The sequence below is a fragment of the Panthera pardus genome, unplaced genomic scaffold (genome assembly GCF_024362965.1).
Source record: "Panthera pardus isolate Hobbes unplaced genomic scaffold, ASM2436296v1 HiC_scaffold_11, whole genome shotgun sequence".
Lineage (NCBI taxonomy): Eukaryota > Metazoa > Chordata > Mammalia > Carnivora > Felidae > Panthera > Panthera pardus.
Window position 1 is genome coordinate 105,399,991 of NW_026526666.1, and position 18,548 is coordinate 105,418,538.

The 18,548-nt window shown below is 60.9% G+C and overlaps 2 protein-coding genes across 4 annotated transcripts; one reads left to right on the top strand and one right to left on the bottom strand.

The window, feature by feature from the left end:
- The first annotated feature begins 1,033 nt into the window (after positions 1–1,033).
- Positions 1,034–7,648, top strand: PEX10 (peroxisomal biogenesis factor 10). Its single transcript, XM_019461143.2, has 6 exons — positions 1,034–1,212; positions 1,908–1,988; positions 2,492–2,898; positions 4,172–4,347; positions 4,489–4,624; positions 5,874–7,648. Exons 1-6 carry the CDS (start codon positions 1,101–1,103, stop codon positions 5,940–5,942), a joined length of 981 nt encoding a protein of 326 aa, XP_019316688.2. The 5' UTR covers positions 1,034–1,100; the 3' UTR covers positions 5,943–7,648.
- Positions 7,593–18,439, bottom strand: RER1 (retention in endoplasmic reticulum sorting receptor 1). Of its 3 annotated transcripts, none has more exons than XM_019461144.2 (7): positions 18,279–18,438; positions 15,361–15,448; positions 14,047–14,151; positions 12,035–12,134; positions 10,349–10,427; positions 9,181–9,316; positions 7,593–8,552 (listed from the first exon to the last, which is right to left on the bottom strand). In XM_019461144.2, exons 2-7 carry the CDS (start codon positions 15,439–15,441, stop codon positions 8,463–8,465), a joined length of 591 nt encoding a protein of 196 aa, XP_019316689.1. In that variant the 5' UTR covers positions 15,442–15,448; positions 18,279–18,438; the 3' UTR covers positions 7,593–8,462. The 3 variants fall into 3 exon arrangements, with proteins under 3 accessions (XP_019316689.1, XP_053755070.1, XP_019316690.1); XM_053899095.1 differs by lacking the exon at positions 18,279–18,438 and adding an exon at positions 17,655–18,041; XM_019461145.2 differs by lacking the exon at positions 14,047–14,151 and having other exon boundaries at positions 18,279–18,439.
- Between the last annotated feature and the right edge of the window lie 109 nt (positions 18,440–18,548).

The following is an 18,548-nucleotide window of genomic DNA, read 5'->3' on the forward strand; positions in this document are numbered from 1 at the left end:
CCCAAGCCCGCCCTTCACGGCCCCGCCTCCGGCCCCTTCCCGCCTCTACAACGCCCCCGCCCCTCACAGCCCCACGGCCCATTGCCCCTAGCCCCTCACGGCCCCGCCCCCGCATCGCCCCCAACCCTCACGGCCCCGCCCACCCCGCCTTGCTCACACCCCTCACGGCCCCGAGCCCGCCCTTCACGGCCCCGCCTCCGGCCCCTTCCCGCCTCTACAACGCCCCCGCCCCTCACAGCCCCACAGCCCATTGCCCCTAGCCCCTCACGGCCCGCCTCAGCATCGCCCCCCGCCCCTCACGGCCCCGCCCCCACATCGCCCCCAACCCTCACGGCCCCGCCCACCCCCGCCTTGCTCACCACCCCTCACGGCCCCGAGCCCGCCCTTCACGGCCCCGCCTCCGGCCCCTTCCCGCCTCTGCAAAGGCTCCGCTCCTCACAGCCCCTCACGGCCCCGCCTCAGCATCGCCCCCGCCCCTCACGGCCCCGCCCCCGCTTCGCCCCCAACCCTCACGGCCCCGCCCACCCCGCCTTGCTCACGACCCCTCACGGCCCCGAGCCCGCCCTTCACGGCGCCGGCTCCGGCCCCTTCCCGCCTCTGCAAAGGCTCCGCTCCTCACAGCCCCTCACGGCCCCGCCTCAGCATCGCCCCCGCCCCTCACGGCCCCGCCCCCGCTTCGCCCCCAACCCTCACGGCCCCGCCCACCCCGCCTTGCTCACGACCCCTCACGGCCCCGAGCCCGCCCTTCACGGCGCCGGCTCCGGCCCGTTCCCGCCTCTGCAAAGGCCCCGCTCCTCACAGCCCCTCACTGCCCCGCCTCCGCATCGCCCCCGCCCCCGCCCCCGCATCGCCCCCACAATGCTCGAGCCGGGGCCCGGCCCGCCGCCACATAGACCCCGACCGAGCGTCGTGCCCGGACCCGCAAGACGCCGCTCGTGCGGCTCCGCCCCGCCTGGGCAGCAGTCAGCCCCGCCCCCCGCACCGCCCGCGACCCGCCACCTGCGTGAGACGCAAAAGGTCTGCGCCGCACGTTTGCGTCATCGGGCGCCGCCCGCGTGGGCGTGGCCACGGGGGTCACCGGCATCCGGCGCGCAGCGATCATGGTCCCTGCGGCCGCCGGCCCTCCGGAGGTGGTTCGCGCGGCGCAAAAGGACGACTACTATCGCGGCGGGCTGCGGAGCGCGGCGGGCGGTGCTCTGCACAGTTTGGCGGGTGAGGCCCGGGCTTGGGGCCAGGGGTGAGGCCCGGGCGCTGGTGCGCGCTTCTGGGCAGCGGGAGTCCAGGGCTGGGGGCGAAGGTAGTGGGGACGCTCGGACGCCAGGCTCGGGTTGCGGACTCGCGGCTAAGGGTTCTGAGCAGGGAGAGGGGCGAGCGGAAGAAACGGGGGGCACGTTTACTTTGGCACGTCTTGTGTGGAACAACGTTCTCGGTGTTTCACAAACGCCATCCGTTTAGTTCTCAAAACGTCGTTCCCAGGCGGGACTCTGTCGGTGTATTCCTTTTTACAGAGGGAAACTGGGGTTCCACAGACCTCTGGTAGCTTATCTGAGGTCACAACCAGCAACGCGAGGGGCTGGGATTTGATGCCGGACGGCAGGCTCGGCTTGGGTTCTTAGTCACCATGCTACACTGCCTGTCCTTCTGGCCCTTCTGGGCTCGAGAACAGTTACCCAGGTGGGTCCTAGAGGGCCGGGTGGCCGCAGGTGGGGAGGTTCTCAGGAGACTCAGCGGTCCAGACGAGGCAGGAGACTTGGGGCCGGGTACACAGCTGGGAGACCAGGGCAAGAAGGGGTGTGGCTTAGGACAGACTCAGCCCTGGGGAGGGGTGGCCGGGCCTTGGCGGCAGGAGGAGCGGGAAGCGTTGGTCCTGAACTTTGCCACCTCGCCCCCGCCGCCTCTTCTCTCAGGTGCGAAGAGGTGGCTGCGGTGCAGGAGAGAGATCGAGCTGCTGTCGGACGTAGCCTACTTCGGCCTCACCACGCTTGCAGGTAACAGCCCAGGTGGGACCTTGAGACCAAGGGGCCCACGACACACCAAGCCCAGGGACAGGGGTGGGGGAGCTGCCAGCAGAGTGAGAAGCACCTGGAGGTGCTTCCTAGTGTCCCTGGCCCAGATGCGGTCTCAGGGAAGGAGGGGACCCTGACCCCTCCCCTGCAGGAGACGCCAGGCCCCAAGCCCCAGCTGGAGCCTCTCAAAGTTCTGAGGTAACATCTGTGCCGTTCTCTCATCCTTTGTTTCTGGGGACTTCTGTCCTGGACTTTGCCCAAGGGACCGTTGGGACTGTTTGTGACTGAGTTCCGTGGCCGGACAGGGGTCCCAGCGCTGAGCCCTGTCACAGAGCAAGGGCAGCAGGGCCCCAGTGCGGCACCTTTAGAGGAAAGGTAGGGACCCGATAGAGAGCAAGATCCGGTACAGAGAGAGAGAGAGGGAGGGCAGGGCCCGGCCTCAGTCTTCTCATGTGCGTCACCCCCCCCTCCCCCAACCCCGGCAGGCTACCAGACCCTCGGGGAGGAGTATGTTGGCATCATCCAGGTGGACCCGTCCCGGAGCCGAGTGCCCTCGAGGTTGCGCCGTGGCGTGCTGGTCGCGCTGCACACCGTCCTGCCCTACCTGCTGGACAGGGCCTCGATGCACCTGGAGCACGAGCTGCAGGCGGACGCCGCCGGCGCCAGGCCCTCGCAGGGCAGCCCGGCAGCCGACAGGCGCGGCCGGCCGGGAGCGAGGCTCTGGGTGCAGCGGCACGTGGCCGCGCTGACCGAGCAGCAGAAGAGGGTGCTCCTGCGGGCCGTGCTGGTGCTCAGGCAGGGCCTCGCCTGCCTCCAGCGGCTCCATGTCGCCTGGTTCTACATCCACGGTGCCTTCTACCACCTGGCCAAGAGGCTCACGGGAGTCACTTACGTAAGTAGCAGGTGCCGTCCGTGCTTGCTCCATCCTGGACCCACTGTGTCTCGGCTTCTGTTGGGGAACAGCCACAGGGCCCTCTACCAAAAAGCGAGGCTCTTGTCACGTCACGTTTTGGCAAAAGATCCCGGAAGTACGGTTTCCAGGAACCCTGAGGGTAGGGCACACCTCTCCTCCGAAGGTAGCGTTTGGGAGCCGCTCCGCTGTTTACTCTGAGAGCCCGCCCGGGGCTCCAGGCTCCTGGGTCCGCGCCAGCCCCTTCCCAGCTGCCCCGGTGGAGGCGCACGTGTAGGGGACACCTGTTGCCTCCGGGATCTTCCCTGATCCAAGCCTTCCGGTCAGCTCCACCTCGCATCCTGTTTCTTACCTGATGTGTTCGCTTCAAGATTCACCGGGAGAGTCTCGCCTCAGGGCCCCGGCTGCCCGCTTCCTCGCCTCGCTCGGCAGCACTCTCCCGGGTGCCTGCCTCTCTCCTCTCCAGTCTCAGCCCTCCGTGCCCACTCACAAGGGCTGACGGCTCGCCGCCCTCGCCGTTACCTAGGGTGTGTGCTGAGCTGCCGTGGCGAAGGGCCCGGAGACACGGGCTCAACCCGGACCGAGGCCTTTTGCTCTCCTGGGGCCCTGGGGGACCGCTGCCGAGTCTTCTCTGCCTGGATGCAGGGGGCCTGGCTTGGGGACTCCCAGCTGAGGGGAGGGGGACCAGAAGTGGAGGGCAGCCGACTTTCTCTTCAGGGCTGTGGCTGCACGCTGCCCCCACCACTAGCTGCAGCGTCACCGGGGGGCAGGTGTCTCGCTGAAAGCGGGAGCTTCTCCGTGTATGTGACACACGAGCTGGTTAGCGGTACCTGCCCGGGTGCTGCTTCCCTGCCCCACGGGTGTTCTCAGGCTTCTCTGCCAATGCCTTGTCTCTCTGCAGCGTGGGTCCCCGGATGTATCCCTTCACCCCCCAAATCCTCACCTGCAGCTAGAGTGACTGCAGACTTGGGAGCCCTGCAGCCGTCTCCCCTGCTCAGCACTCGGTCCCGCTGGGAGTGAGGCGCTGAGCTGTCCAGCAGCGTCTCCCGCCCAGTACTCAGCCCCTGCAAGGCACCCCTGCCCTCCTCACTCAGCCGAGAGCCCCCCCCCCCCCCCCCCCGCCACATTGTGCCAGGAGGGTAGGGTTTGGCCTCATCCGGTCAAGCACTCTACTGCCAGGGGGTGTCCTGGCCCTCGTGCTGCTTGGCGCTCTGTGCCAACCGATCACGTGACTGTCCCTTCTGGCCCTTGACAGCTTCGCGTGCGCTCCCCACCTGCAGAGGACACGAGGGCTCGTGAAAGCTACAGGCTGCTGGGGTTCATCTCCCTGCTGCACCTGGCCTTGTCCGTGGGCCTGCAGCTCTACGGCTTTCGGCAGAGGCAGCGCGCGCGGCGGGAGTGGAAGCTACATCGCGGCCTGTCTCATCGCAGGTGCGTGGGTCTCGGCTCGCGTGAGTCCCTGGGGCAGGGCCGTGGCCTGAGCGTCCCCATGCTGGACACTGCCGTGGCTCAGGGCAAGCACTGCAAGGACCCTGGAAGTTAAATTACGGTCTCTCCCTGCCACACCCCCAGGAGCCACATGGAAGAGAAAGCCATTTCCAGAAACTCCCTGTGTACTCTGTGCCTAGAGGAGCGCCGACACTCGACAGCCACGCCCTGCGGCCACCTGTTCTGCTGGGAGTGCATCACCCAGTGGTGCGACACCAAGGTGGGTGTGCCTTGGGTCCCTAGCTGTGATTCTGGAAGCAGGCTCCACGAGCAGGTGCCTGGGCCCGCCCAGGTGGCCGCCCAGGAATCCGGGAGGAAGCCTGTCCCAGAAACCTTCTCTCACGGGGGGTGGACGGGTGCGTGTCTTTTTAAAGCTCCCAGAGTCAGGGCTGTGGTTGTGCAGCTGGAGGCGTTGCTGGGGCAGCAGCCGGGCCGCGAGGTCCGGTCCCTAGAGGCCTCCCCGATGGGGCCCCTTGGAAGCCCCTGCTTGCCTGCACACACGGGGCCCTCCCCGGCCGGGTACACGTCCGCCGCGACCACCCACGTGGGCGCTCCCAGGACACAGCTGCCTACGCCAGTCTCCGAGACCGCAGGGTGGTGGGTCTGCCCGGCCAGGTGACCAGAGCAGGAATGCTACACCCTCTTCCCTCCATGCGGACTCCAGGGAGGGCTCGGGTTCGTGGGCCCCCACGGCCTCGGGGGGGGGGGGGGGGGGGGGGGGCGCAGGTGAGGTAGATAAACAAGGGGTATGACGTGCAGTTCAAACGCCTCGTCCTCTTTCTTACCTGAGGACACCTGCCTCCACACACTGGCCAAGGGGCACTGTTCGTAGAGCCTGTGCGTGGGGCTCACGGTGCCCGTGGCCTCAGAGCCTGGGTGGAGCAGACTCAGAACCAGCACCTGTGAAGTGTCCACACTGCGTGGGTCCCACTGGATTGTGCCATAGCCTCCACTTTGGGGCCCCCGCTCCCATTCGAGGGATTCCCCGGGGACACAGGTGCTGCCTCTGTAAGGGCCGCCCTGGGCAGCAACACCTAGTGGGAGGTCAGCTGACCTTCCCAGGGAGGAGGGAATCCGACCTGTCCTTGGGGGTGGGGCCACGAGGACGGAGCTGGACAGGACGTGCTCGTTCATTCCCGGAACCGCGGATACTGCTGCCCTTTCGACACAGCCCTCTGTGGCAGCCAGGCCCGGTCACCGTGTGGACAGGCTGACCGTCTCCTCGGCCTGGTCAGTGTTCCCAGCTCCGCTACCCCAGAGTTAAGGCCTTCCCTTCAGGTTTGTGACTACTGAGAAAAGTGGGTTTTTTTAATTGTCTTAATTTGAAGTTAACAGAGATGTGCACAGCCCACGGGTCACTGCAAGAGGCTGCTGTGGGAGGGCCTGTGGCCGTCTCGCAGGGACCCTGGGGGCCTGTGGCGGGGGCTGCGCCGGCCACGCCCGTGTGACCCTTCTCCTTCCCCCTGTAGACGGAGTGCCCTCTCTGCAGGGAGAAATTCCCTCCCCAGAAGCTCGTCTACCTGCGGCACTATCGCTAACCTGACCAAGGGCGGAGGAGCCCACGAGTCTTTCTTCACGTCGGGAGAATCCTGATCCGTTCCCAAGGTCAACTTGCACAGAAATCACGAAATTCTCGAGTTTCACTTCACGCCACATAAGCAACGCTGCCAGCAGCTCCGGCCGCAGAGGCCGGACCTGCTGGCGAAACGGCCGGTCCGGGGCCTTCGGGCTGGAAGGAGGCCGGGGCTCCCCGTTCTGTGGACCCCCGAGCCCCCGGCGCCGGCGGCAAGCAGCGGCTGCAGCGGAGCCCCCCGGGGGGCCGGCCGCACCACACCCCCCGCCGCGGCACAGCCGGGTCGCTTCTGGTCTCCCTCCCTTCCCCAGACCGTTCACGTGCCGACAGCGGCTCTGTAAGAGGCAGGTGGTCAGGGTTTGGCCCGAAGGGGCAAGTGTGGCCAAGAGCAGAGAACGCAGCTCAACAGTCACGGAGCCGCCAGCCCCGAAGACCCAAATCCTTGCCCTGGTCACCAGAGGCAGGCTGCCGGTGGCTCAGGCACACCGTCCATGGGAGTAGAGAGACTCCGAGGGGCTGTACCTCCACCTGAGAAGGTCAGCACGTGCCTTTTAACACACATGCGTTTGTTTCCCTACTTAGAAAACGAAGTCTGCATCTCGGCTGAGGTCTGCCCGGAGTTCCGGGTGCACAACCAGCCTGCCCGAGAGGTTCTCTGCTTTTTTAACACCTAACCCACAGCCGCTCTCAGAGCTCAGTCTCCCCGAGGCCTGGGCAGGCCGGCTGCGCACACCAGGTCACCGCTGTCTAGCCTTTGTTACTTTTAGGTCTTTAAAAGTATTTAGTTTGTGCCAGAGATGGGACTTTGCCACAAGCTTCTTTAGGAGACCAGCTCCACAGAAGTGTAGGAAAGTTCAGGCTGTTAAGCGTGAACTGAAAATCAGATTCGTAAAGGGTAAGAACCTGTGGTTAGGATGTCACATTCCCTGTCGCGTCATGGGCTTGTGAGAGAGGCCTATGCAGAGAGTTCTGGAATCTGATGGACTGGACACGGCTGTTCGGGAATACGCGGCTCCTCGGCTGACAGAGCTCACCGCCTGAGACAGGCCCCATGACCCTGCCAGACAGAAGCCGACCTCCGGATGGAGAGAAGCCCGCGAGAGGCTCCACGGTTTGAGGCCCATCACCTACGCTCTGACCGAGCGCAAACAACTTCCCGTCACATCTGGGGCCTGAGCCTTTGCTAGGAAAACAGGATGAAGAATGAAAGCGTCTGGAGTTTGAGCATCTCCAGGGCTACAGTGTCGCCTCGGAAGTATGGATTGAGAACATCATTTAAATACCAAGGTTAAAATACCGAATGACCTACACAAAAGGTCTGAATCGGGCCCTTCAAAGCAAGAGGAGCTCAGTTTCAGATCTGCACAAATTGGCAAAAGAAAAGCCAGACAATAAACATTCAGTGCCTAAACCCCTAAGATGGATGGGACACTGGTCAGTCAGAGCTGCGCGCCTGCCCCCCCCCGAAGGGCAGGAGGAAGCCCCCGTGTCTGCACCTCAACACCCACCCCCACCCCCGGGGCCACCCCACTCACCCCTGCGGAGGCCGTGCGCCTCCCGGCCGGGTTTGCTCAACACTGGTGAGCTGCAGTGTTCCAGATAAAGACTCCACAAGAAAGGGGACACTGTCTTTAATAAAGTTGGAATTAAAAAGTCACTTAGTAAAATGTTTACGAGTATTTGTTTTTATCACATCAAAAAAGTTGACATGCGGGTCAGAGTTCTGTTTTCCTGTAGAAAGTGAGAAGCCATGTGTTAAAACCCACAAACTGGTCTGCTCTTACCAGTTGTTTCTATAAAGGGGCCGCTGCATGAGATCAACTTTAAATTAATCAAAAACAAACAACTCTTCAGGTATCAAAGAAATGTGTCAAAATAATTCCAAACAATTAAAATATAATATATATATTTATAATTCCAGGCCCTCAAAAGCAATCATGGTAGTTAAGAACAGAGTTTTGAGTCATTATGATAGAGACCAACTTGAAACATCTCTCGTGAGATGAAATTGGGAAACTGGCATTAGAACCCCAGAGTTACTTGAAAATCACCTTTCGAACGTTCTTCCAAAGCGCAGGAATCAGGTTAGCATCATCATCCAGCTGGGCGACGTGGCCATGGCGTCCAGGGGTGCGGGGGGCAGCTGGGGCGAAACCTGGCTCCTTCCGTGCAGGTCCGTTCCAGGACCACACGACAACTGAGACCACCCGCCCCACCCCTCACCCCACCCGACAGTCCTCCCAGCCTGCAGTTTACTAGAATTCCATCCATTTGAACACTTGAACGTCACTGAAAAATAAATCAATGCAATTTGGTTTAAATGTCAGTTTCTTCAAGAACCTGATGTTTCAGTTACAAATAATTGAAGCTCCTTTTTAAAAAGAAAATTCGACTCCCTCGAAATCAACTACTTTATGTGAAGGAAGAAGGCATTGTTACAATGGCGCAGAACCGTCCTCAGACTCTGATGGGTCCAGCTGAGCGCCTAGCTGGCAAACGTCTTGCCCGCGTCTTCCTTCCCCTTGTACGTCCTCTTGCCGTGCGTGAACGGGATGTACCGGTACTTTATCATGTGCTGGGGACAAACAGACGCATTTTACAATGGCTTCGTTCGTGATGAGGGTTTTCTCCAAATCTGAATCCTGCTCTTCTCTACGCACGGGGCAACGAAACCAGGATCCCGATAAGCTTCTGGTCCCCTCCCCACCAGCGACCCAGCAAAACCCTCCAGGGCCCGCGGAGTCGGCGGAGCTCCTTGGAAATCCCAAGAGTGGGGGGAAAGGTTTTAAAACCCCTTACATGCAGGAAGGGCTAGGGCTGGGCCGGGGCCCCGGGATGGGAGGTGCCTGGACCCTGCTGATACCCAGGGGGGTGGCGGACAAGCCGCCCTGGGATCTGTTTGAGGGCAACGTCGGCATGACACGCGGCTACTGTGGTGGGCCCTGGGCCCTGAGCCCCCAGGACGATGGGCCGGTTAGGACGGCACAGCAGAACCGAGGGCCTTTCCCACCTGGCCCCCAAAGAGCCGTCTGCTTAACGGCTGGACTGTGGGGCAGATTTGAGTTGGCCACCTTGATGAGAAGGGGCTGTGCCCTGTCCCTGTTGCAAACCTGCACGAAGCTTCACGACGCTCCGAGTACAGGGAAGATCCAAGCGGGCCCTCCGCTCAGCACCTCCCAGCGCCGCAGCGCCCGCGTGCTCACCTTAATTTGCCTCTTCATGGTGATACAGAAAAGCATGATGAAGTACATCACCAGGATGGGCCAGAACACCGGGACATTGAAAGCCTCAAAGAAGGTACAGGCCATGGCCACGAGGATGCCCTTGGTCGCCGCGTGCCTTAAAGCAGGGGAGGAGGTCAGTGCCACCTGGGGCCACGGCAGCATCCCCACTTGGGGCAGCAGTGGCCTGGCATGCACCGCGCTTCCTCAGTCCCTTGAGAGTCCCGTTTTCTTCCGAAATCACAAAGGGTGTGAAACGCTACCGCTCGTGACAGAAGCTCGAGGACAACTCGGGGGCCTCGGGTCTGCCGCGTGGAACGAGCCCCACCCGGGGCCGCGCATCGCTGAGGGGATCCCGGCGGCTCCCTCCAGCTCAGGGCCCGGCCCACCGACTCAGGGACCTACTGAAACCCCTCCCTGGCTCTCCCTCAGCGGCAGGACAAAGGCAGACTTCCCTGGGGGGGCTGCAGGGCCATCCCACCCACGATCTGCTCCCTCCCCAGGCAGTGCCCTCGCTCCGGCACGCCCTGCGCCCCCATCCAGCGGGTGGACCCCTGCAGAGGGCCCGCCCCGCCCCCACACACATCAGGGACGCAAAGTAACGGTGTGGCAGCTTGTTCCCTTCGGGTTTTTGCTCCTAATGCTGTGGGAGTCACCTGTCCACGTGTCACACTCCTCCTTGTGCAACAGCACACAGACGTCACCGCCTCCGGAAGGTCCCATCCCAGCCCGGTCCCGAGCACAGCACTCCCGGGGACAGCAGACGTCCCCAAGGCCGCACCTGCCCTGGAGGGGCCCAGCCCTGCTGCCGTGTGTGGGGTGGCACCCCTCCCTCCTGAGCTCCACGTCTGCAACGTACCCGGGACCCTCTACCCCGAAGCAGCTTCTCTTGCGCTCGTTTCAAGGAGTACTGGTGTTACCTGGCAACCGGGAGAAGCCCCCCCGGCACCGGGCTGTCCCACAGAGGCTTCTGTGACCTGCCCCGTGCCCCGCCAAGCACAGCACTCACTAGGAATCAATGCCCAAAGCACACAATGAAGCTCTCGTCTCTTTAAGAAGCCGCTGCCGGCCCACTGGAACCAGAACCTCTGTTCTCGGTCTCGTCACACTGAGGACAAGCCTTTCTCAACTACCCTAAGGAATCACTCACCAAAACTTAAACTCCGGAAGCCTTCGAATAAAGGGCCGGAACTCCTCATTCTGTTTGGTTGGTAACGAAGGGCCGTCATCTGAAAGGCAGAATGTCAGCGAAATGGAGCACGGGTCTCCTCCGTCTGGCTCCACCTGCGTTTATGAGTTTGTCCCCACAGCTTCTGAATGAGCAGGCCCACCGTGTGAGGCACAGATTTATGTTGCTTAACCAAACACAACACAGAATCTTCACCGATTGAGAAATCAACTTACCGTGGGGCCCCTGGCTGGTTCAGTCAGCAGAGCGTCTGACTCTCTCTCGGCTCAGGTCATGATCCCAGGATGATCCCAGAATCATGGGATCGAGCCCCACGTTGGGCTCTGCGCTGAGCATGCAGCCTGCTTGAGATTCTCTCTGCCCCTCCCCCACTCAGGCACGCGTGCACACGCACTCTCTCCCCCACAAAAAAAAAAAGCAGGAGACGGGTGGGAGGGAGGGAGGGAGGGAGGGACGAGGGGGGAGGGAGAGATAGAGACACAGAGAATCTTAAGTAGGGTCCATGCTCAGCACAGAGCCTGACGAAGGGCTTGATCCCACGACCCTAGGATCATGACCTGAGCTGATATCGAGAGTTGAACGCTCAACCGACCGAGCCACCGGGGTGCCCCTAGAATTTCTTTTTAGGACAAACTCCTGCACATCTTAAATAGTCACATAAATGCCGTGGCGCACGCCAGTGGTCAGGCACGCACCAGCCGGGCTCACGCAGTAGACGCATGAAGCTGGGTCCGCTCAAGAGTCCCGCTCAGGATGGCTGCCCTCCACTCGGAGCCCAAGCAGTCAGGCCGCCCCACCCTCCCTGCCCAGCTACCCACGAGGAAACTGGGGCCTACAGAGGAGATCTCTCAATCACCTAATTCCCCCAAATGACAGCAAATGAAGTGCTGTTTCCTTTACCGTTTTCATTAAACAGCCCATAGGAAAAAGCCACAGGCTTCTGGTCACAGAGTGAACATTCTGGAGAAAATGTCTAGCACTCAGGAAGCATCACAAGGAGGGTCACGTGAGTGGGCAGCTGCATCTGAGTTTTTACAACAGTGGTGACGGATGTGTTGGCAGAGTGACCGACCCCCCAATCTGCCTGTGTGCCCCCCCCGGGCCGGCCAGTCAGGTGTGGGCTTGGCTCCCCAACCCGGCCCGGGGATGCCCAGGAGCAGCATGAGACGAGAACTTTTCAACCCATCATCCCGGATAATCAGACAGCGCTGCCCTCAACGGGCCATCAGCGGTCAAGACTCAGGTGGCCTCTGCCAGTCACAGCAAGCTGCCCGTGAAGACTTCTGGTTTCCCAGGAAGGGGGCCGACTCATCGAGTGTAGACAGGGCTCACACGGGCTGGCTGTCAGGCAAGAGTGCCAGCCCTGCCCCACGCGCTCCATCACAGGGCCTCGGACGAGTCCCACAACCCTGCGTGCCTCCCTTCCCTGGTCTATAGATCAGAGGGACGCGAGGACTTGACCCACGCATTTACAGAGGTTTAAGGACTCGTTCTACACACAAATTTGTCATCACCAAGGTTCTACGTACATTTTAAACACCAAGAGGACGGTCTCAGAAGTTCAGATTTCAAATGAGGCGACTGTGAAGTACACAAAACCACAACCCTCCCGAACAAACAGAGCCAAGCGGACAATCTCTGCTCTACCTGAGTCTTCCATCAAGGAAGGATCCACTTTCGGAGAAAGAAAAGCTATGAAAAGGTTGAGGTGGTAGATCCCCAAGGCGTAGGTCACGATGTACCAGCCCTGCAAGAGAAGGAGGCACGGTCAATGGCATGCCCCGACACCGCCCCCGGACCCCATCCCGGCCTACCGTGCCGTGAACTCCTGACCTCGGGTGAACCGAACCTCGGAGTATTCACAACTGACGTACAGGAGGAGGGGCAGCTTTTGTGGCAACAGGCGACAAAGAGGCACAGTGGACACCCACCATGGCAGTTGACCTCAAATGACTTTGTGAGCGTGACCGTGGACAAGCCACGGCCCAAACGGAGAACTTCTCCAAGGGTCGAGCTGGATGCACGTGGCACCCGAAGCCAGCAGCTCCCCATCAGGAGCACAGACGAAAAGGAAGATTTTCGCGAAGCCACACGCCTGAGTTGTGCCACAGCCCCGGCAGGTACGGACCGGGCACCGAATGGCGCCGGCGTGCACGCCCCGACGGCCACCTGAACCAGAGTCCAGGACCTGAGCCGTCACTCAGGACGTGCCGGCCATCGGCCCTCCTGGTAGGCCCCTCGCGCCACCATCACCACACACTGGTCACGAGTGTTAATAACCTTCGCCCGGAAAAATCCAGAACCGGAAAATCCGGAAGTCGAGAATGAGGTTCAGGGAATGCTGTGGAGCCAAACCCTCCTCGGGACGTGCAAACAAACAGAAGCACACGAACCTGTGCCAGGTTTACCCAATGGGACCAAGACCCACAGTGCTACCGACTCCAAAAGCCTAAACGACTTGCACGCAAGCAAAAACTCCTCCACCTTCCTATTTTTCAAGTCCGGAAACCACTGACTAGACGTGGAAAGCCGACGGTCTCCTGCCGGCGTGCCTTCCTGAGAGCGACGCCACAGCAGGTGCGAACTCGGGTTTAGAGGACAGTACGGTGAGCCTGCGTGAGGTGCGCCCCCGTCCCGCCAGCACCCCGAAATCAAGGTCTCCGGGTCATTCTGTCCGTTACAGAATGAACCAAGTTCCCATTCAAACGACAAACCTAGAAACAACCGCGGTAAATCTGACATCAGCCTCAGAGCTGCTGTGCAGTCCTGCTACGGGGAACCACAGAACGGCCCCCACGGCCCCACGCGGAGCCAGCGTCAGGCTCGCATACAGGAAACATGCACGGGCAACAGTATCCGGGAACAAAGAGGCTACACTCAGTTCAAGTGAGAATTTCCCACAGCAGTGGACACGTCGTAGAGCCCAAGACACAAGCGTGTTGACCGGTGGGCCCATGTCCTCCTGCGTCCTGGAAACATCTGGAACGGAGGCATTTGCTTTAAAGGAGGAAACGCCTTTCCAGCTACAGAGGAGAAAAGACTGTGGACAAGGCCTTCAACCTTCCTTCCTCCAGATGTAAGGGGACATCAGATACCCCACACCCGAGGCCTACAGAGAATTCGCACCCAGGAACAGGTGGGCACTGGAGAACACATACACGGCAAAGGGATGCCTGGGGACATCACCCGAGCTGAAGAAAGGTCCTTCAGACCCACTTCCAGTCACTAGGTCTCAGACTCAACAACCCACTCTCTCTCCTCGGCCTCCTGAAAGGGAACTTGAGAGGAACAGCTAAGCCCTCAGGATGCTCAGGGCATGAGGTGGCTGATCCAGAAGGTTCTTCTGTCACCCCGGGGTCTCTTGTGCCAGGAGTCCCAAGGCAGGGTCAGAGGGTCCACTGTGCACACCAGGACCGGTGGAGTTTCACAGGCCCCAGGAGGATGTCAAGATTGTCCTGGGAACTCTAGCCACAAGGTATGACAAACTTAGGGTGAACTGCAGACAATCCAATTTTAAAACACAGTCACTGCAATTTTTCTTACATTTAGTCCTTACCTGAAAAATGACTTATTAGAAACCTCCTCCTCCAGAGACAGAAGGAAAACCGACACCCCACCCCGAGACCACGTCTGGGCAGCGTGCAGCCGGCCACACCCACCTGCAGCAGGTAGACTCGAATCATGTACACGAAGCTCAGGCCCAGCGTCACCACCCATCGCACGGCCGTGTAAGGCGTGGACTTGTCTAGCCAGGACTGATAGATCTAGAAAGACAAGAGTTCACATGCACCGCACAGACCCCGCGATGCCTGCTGCGAGGCAGCAACGCTTCCTGTAAGCATTGGCTGCCGGCTTTTAAGTTACCAGCGCAAAGCAGTGACTACGATTAACCCCAAACTGCAATCACTCCCGAAACAGGCCCACCCCTTAAGCGAAAACACGACAGAACACTCTCTCTTAGCAGACGGTCCCACAGCATCAGCCTGAGCAGTCGTTTTGAGGACACCTAACTTCACCCCAAGGGCACTGGGAGAGCGTATGCCTTACACGGGTCCCAAAGCCCCCACCTCCCCCTGCCCCGAGCTGGCCTCAGCCCTGCCCAGCAGCCCCGGGCGGACCTTGCCTCAGCCCAGTCAGCCACAGCCTGACCCCTGGCGGGGTGGAGCTTACATACAGTGGGCACCAAGCGGTGAAGTTTCCGGAAGGATTCCTTGGTTCTACCCATACATTCATGTGTGCAAGCACGTGTAATTAGCAGACATATGTGCACTGTCTAATTTTCACTTTCAAATTAATTTTAACCTGTAAGCTTTTAATTTTCTATGAAAAACGTCAATCATTCATAGAAGTAAAAGTACCCGTCACCCGGCTTCAGTAATTATGAAGTTTCCCAAATGCTTTTTCATTTTAAAAACAGATATGCTTTTGATTCTGAGTCAAAACATCAGTACGTGCAATTGTTCACCGAATCAGACCTCTGAACCCTGTGTGTGTGTGTGTGTGTGTGTGTGTGTGTGTGTGTGTGTATGTGGCCCCAGGCACCGCTGACTGCAGCAGGCCTCAGCCCACAGCTACAGCCTGAAAATCAAGTACAGAGCTGGGTGAGGGGGCCTCAGAGCCCCCCGGCCAAGTGGATGGGGAGGTGGGCGGCCAGGAGACAGGACGATAAGGGCACAGCCATGCCACCCAGGAGCTAAGAAGTGTTTTCGTATTTGTAAAAGCTGTTGGGGAAAAGCAAAGAAAACAGGTGAACGGCAGAGAGCACATGCGGCCCCCAGGCCTAAACCTCTGCGTGGCCCTTCACGGAAGCACAGAAGACACAAGCACGCTGGCAGCACAGGGAAGGCGCGAAGGGAGGCTGGGGACAGGTCCGCCGCCCTCTTCCTGGGCGCGCCAGCGGCCAGCACGCTCCCAGTCGGCAGGAATCCCATCCGGCCCATTCAACTACCCGCTCCAACTACAGAGAAACCAACCTGCCCGAGTCTTGTGAAGAATCTGTACACCACAGAAGGTTTCCCATGGACAGAATCTCCCACGCTGTCACCTTCAGACATCCTGTACCTGAGAAACACACAAATGACTTCAAATTAAAAAAGCACTCGAGGATTGCATCACTTTACCCCACTTTCATCGATACTACCAAGCACATTTTCTGTCTTGACTGTTTCTTTCTTCTGGGTGTCTTTACCACAAGCTGTCCACGGGACAGACGCGACCAAGAGGCCCCGGCGGAGAGCCAGCCCGGCATGCACCGGGGACTTTTGTTCCCGCTCACGTCACCTGGACCGCACTCCTCCCGCCGGCCCCCAGGAGCAGCCCTCGCCAACCGTCAAGTCCTGTGGACACAGCTTCCCTGGGGCCGCTGCACCGACGCCTCCCTCCTCTGCTCTATTCCCAGGGTTCCCCTCGGCATCCCCTCTTCTCCAGGCGTGCCCTGCTCTCCACCCAGGCTGCTCCCCAGGGCACCGGCAGCCGGCTGTGCACGGCCTGGGCCTCCACTCCGTGAACAGGGAAATGCCACACAATTCCCAGGGAGGGAGCCCACGGCCTGCACCCCAGCTCCTCATCTGTAAGCAGAAGGGATCCTACCCACTCCTGCCTATTTCCACGTGCCGTGCCGTCATGGGTTCCGTGAGGAATTAACCGATGAGAACCCAGATAGCCACCCGAAGCAGCTTTATCGCCATCTCACTGAGGAGGATCGAGTCTCAAATAGTTTAAGCCACTGACCCAAGGTCAGGAGCAGCTCTGCCTGACCTCGGCGTCTCCATCTGAGCACGCCGCTGCCCAAACCAGAGGTCCCAGGTGCTGATGAAGACACCAGGCCAGGGCTCGGCGCTGCCCCCCGAACCTGTGCGCGGCACCCTCCCAAACGAGTCTGCGTTAAAGCTAACTGTCATTCCGTAACACTAGGTCCTGAGGCGGACGTAAGGACGGGTAGAGGGCCAAAAGTGTCACAGAAGAAATGCCCTGTGCCCTCACGGGAGACACAGAAAGTGCAGTCGCACAACTGAACCCAGCAGAAAGGTAGCCCCCGGCCCGCCTCTTCAGGGGGTGCGTTTGTACGTTCCGAGAGAGAATCCCCCACGGCTGGCCTCCCTGCGTAGGCCAAAGCCAGGCCAGCAGAAAGCTACATCAGTAACATTCCTGTCCTGTGGATCCTCGTGGGTGTTCCCTTCTTCCATGTTTCTACGGCCAAAGTGTCCACCATCAAAACGTCCACCTGAACGGTGCCAGAAGAGCCGCGTTAGAGAGGACGCGCTCCTGCCTGCAAGAGGGATGTGCAGAACCCCTTCCAACACACGTTAGCGAACTTCTGACCGTCTGGCCAGCAACACAGACAGCGTCACGTGACTCCCTATGTCTCGATGAAAGTCACCGCCCCAGTAACATTAAGGAAGTGAACTGTTAGAGAGCAGTTCTGTCACCTTCTGGCGGTAGGACCTGAGCGACACCTCATTCCGATGTGTGAAAGGGGGCGACAGCACCTTGGCCCCTGACTCCAAGGCTTCTGGCTGGGAGTTACCAGTCAGCTGCGTGGGCCCCCAGGGCCTGGCAGAGAGAGCCTCCCTCGGACGTGCCAGCCCTGTCTCTGGGATAGGGCCACCCTAACCCAGCTCCTCTGTCTGTGAGCCTCTTCCCCTGCTCAGGCTGAAGGCCACCTCTTCAGAGAGGCCCTCCGGTCAACAATCTCTAGTCACTCATATCACCTGGTTTTTATTCTGCGTGACAACCATTTTCTGATTTTCCTCACTTCTTGTTTTCTTATTAGAATGCAAGCTTCTTCAGGGGGAACCTTGTCTGGACCACTGCTGGGCCCTGTCACCTAAAAGGGCCAGTTCTGTAGCACTTAGTAAATTACCTGTTGAACTGTTTTCAGTCAGAAGGAAAACAAAGCAAAAAGCACTTTAACAAAACCCTTCCAAAGAGGGTCCTGCCTGAAACTGCACACGACTGTCTCTGTGCCCAGTTCTGGGGCCCTTCCCTGCCCCAGAGCCCGCACTCCTCAAACAGCAAGCATGGCCCTTACAGGATTGCATCCTGCCAGGCACGGGGCGGGGGGGGGGGGGGGGGACACGACGACACACTTCGCCCTCCTCCCTTATTCCTCCTAGGTCCGAGACGTGAGAGTTTCACCTGCAACCTCTGGGGCCGTTCCCTCCGCTGAAATGCCCTTCCAGACGTCACCTACTCATTCTCAGCAAAACCGCATTCCCCGGCCAGCGCTCCTCCCGCCCCTGGGCGTGCCCATCTTGGACGTCCGCACCTGGCCCTGACCACAGTGCACCTGGCCGGGGTCACCTCCCGCGCTCAGCAGGATCTGGGTCTCAACCGCCGAGGGCTCTGTTCACCCACGGGGGATTCGATCCCGCAGGCCCACGAACTGACAGCCCAACCCCGCTGAGAGGAGCGAGCCTCGGGAAAACTTCCAGGGCTCACAGGCCGCTCTCCTCTCGGGACTCGAGGGAGCGCCCCGAAGAACGTTCACCGGCGAGGGCGGCTGTGGGCTGCGCGATCCCCGGCGCGGGAGCACCGCCGGGTGCAAAGTCGGCTTGGAGAACTTCGACTTTTGCGGCCGTAATTTGCAATGTTTCCAGATATCACCTTGGGCAACCTAACTCTTCATTCCGACGCTTTCCTACCCACCCCCTACAGACAAGCCCCAGTGTCGAGCGAGGACCCGAGGAGGAAGGGCGGACGTCCCCGCTCGAGCCGGGGGTGGGCAGCCCACCCCGCCCAGGCCGCGCCCGCGGGCGGGGGCGGGAGGCGGTCACTGCGCGCCCCCGGAGCCGGGCCCCAGCCCCCGCCCGGCCTAGCACGCCGCCGCGCCCGCACGGCCCCCGCCCCGTGCCTGGCCCAGCCCGCCCGGACTCCCGCCGTCCGTCGGCACCTCGCCGCTCCCTGCGGTCGAGCGCGGTCTCCGAGGGCCGCGGGAAGGAGGACGCGGGCAGGCGGCCGCGCCGGCGCTTCGCACGGTCCGGGAAGGGACAGCCGAGCACTTCCGCTCTGTCCTGTGCGGCACCGCCTCCGGAGCCTCCAAGATGGCCGCCGGGGCGGAGCCGAGAGCCTCCAACCATTTCCGCTTCCGGCGCGGGCGCCAAGGCCGTTGGCGGGCGGTCCCCTCGGCGGAAGGGACGTCAGCGGCGGAAACGCGCTGTGC

Coding starts and splice junctions, on each gene's coding strand:
- RER1 (XM_019461144.2), bottom strand. CDS start 15,441: ATGTCTGAAGGTGACAGCGTGGGAGATTCTGTCCATGGGAAACCTTCT. Junction 12,135..14,046: donor TTCGAGTCTACCTGCTGCAG/GTGGGTGTGGCC, acceptor CTTCTCTTGCAG/GGCTGGTACATCGTGACCTA. Junction 8,553..9,180: donor CCATGAAGAGGCAAATTAAG/GTGAGCACGCGG, acceptor GTTTGTCCCCAG/CACATGATAAAGTACCGGTA.
- PEX10 (XM_019461143.2), top strand. CDS start 1,101: ATGGTCCCTGCGGCCGCCGGCCCTCCGGAGGTGGTTCGCGCGGCGCAA. Junction 4,348..4,488: donor CGCGGCCTGTCTCATCGCAG/GTGCGTGGGTCT, acceptor CCACACCCCCAG/GAGCCACATGGAAGAGAAAG. Junction 4,625..5,873: donor CCCAGTGGTGCGACACCAAG/GTGGGTGTGCCT, acceptor TTCCCCCTGTAG/ACGGAGTGCCCTCTCTGCAG.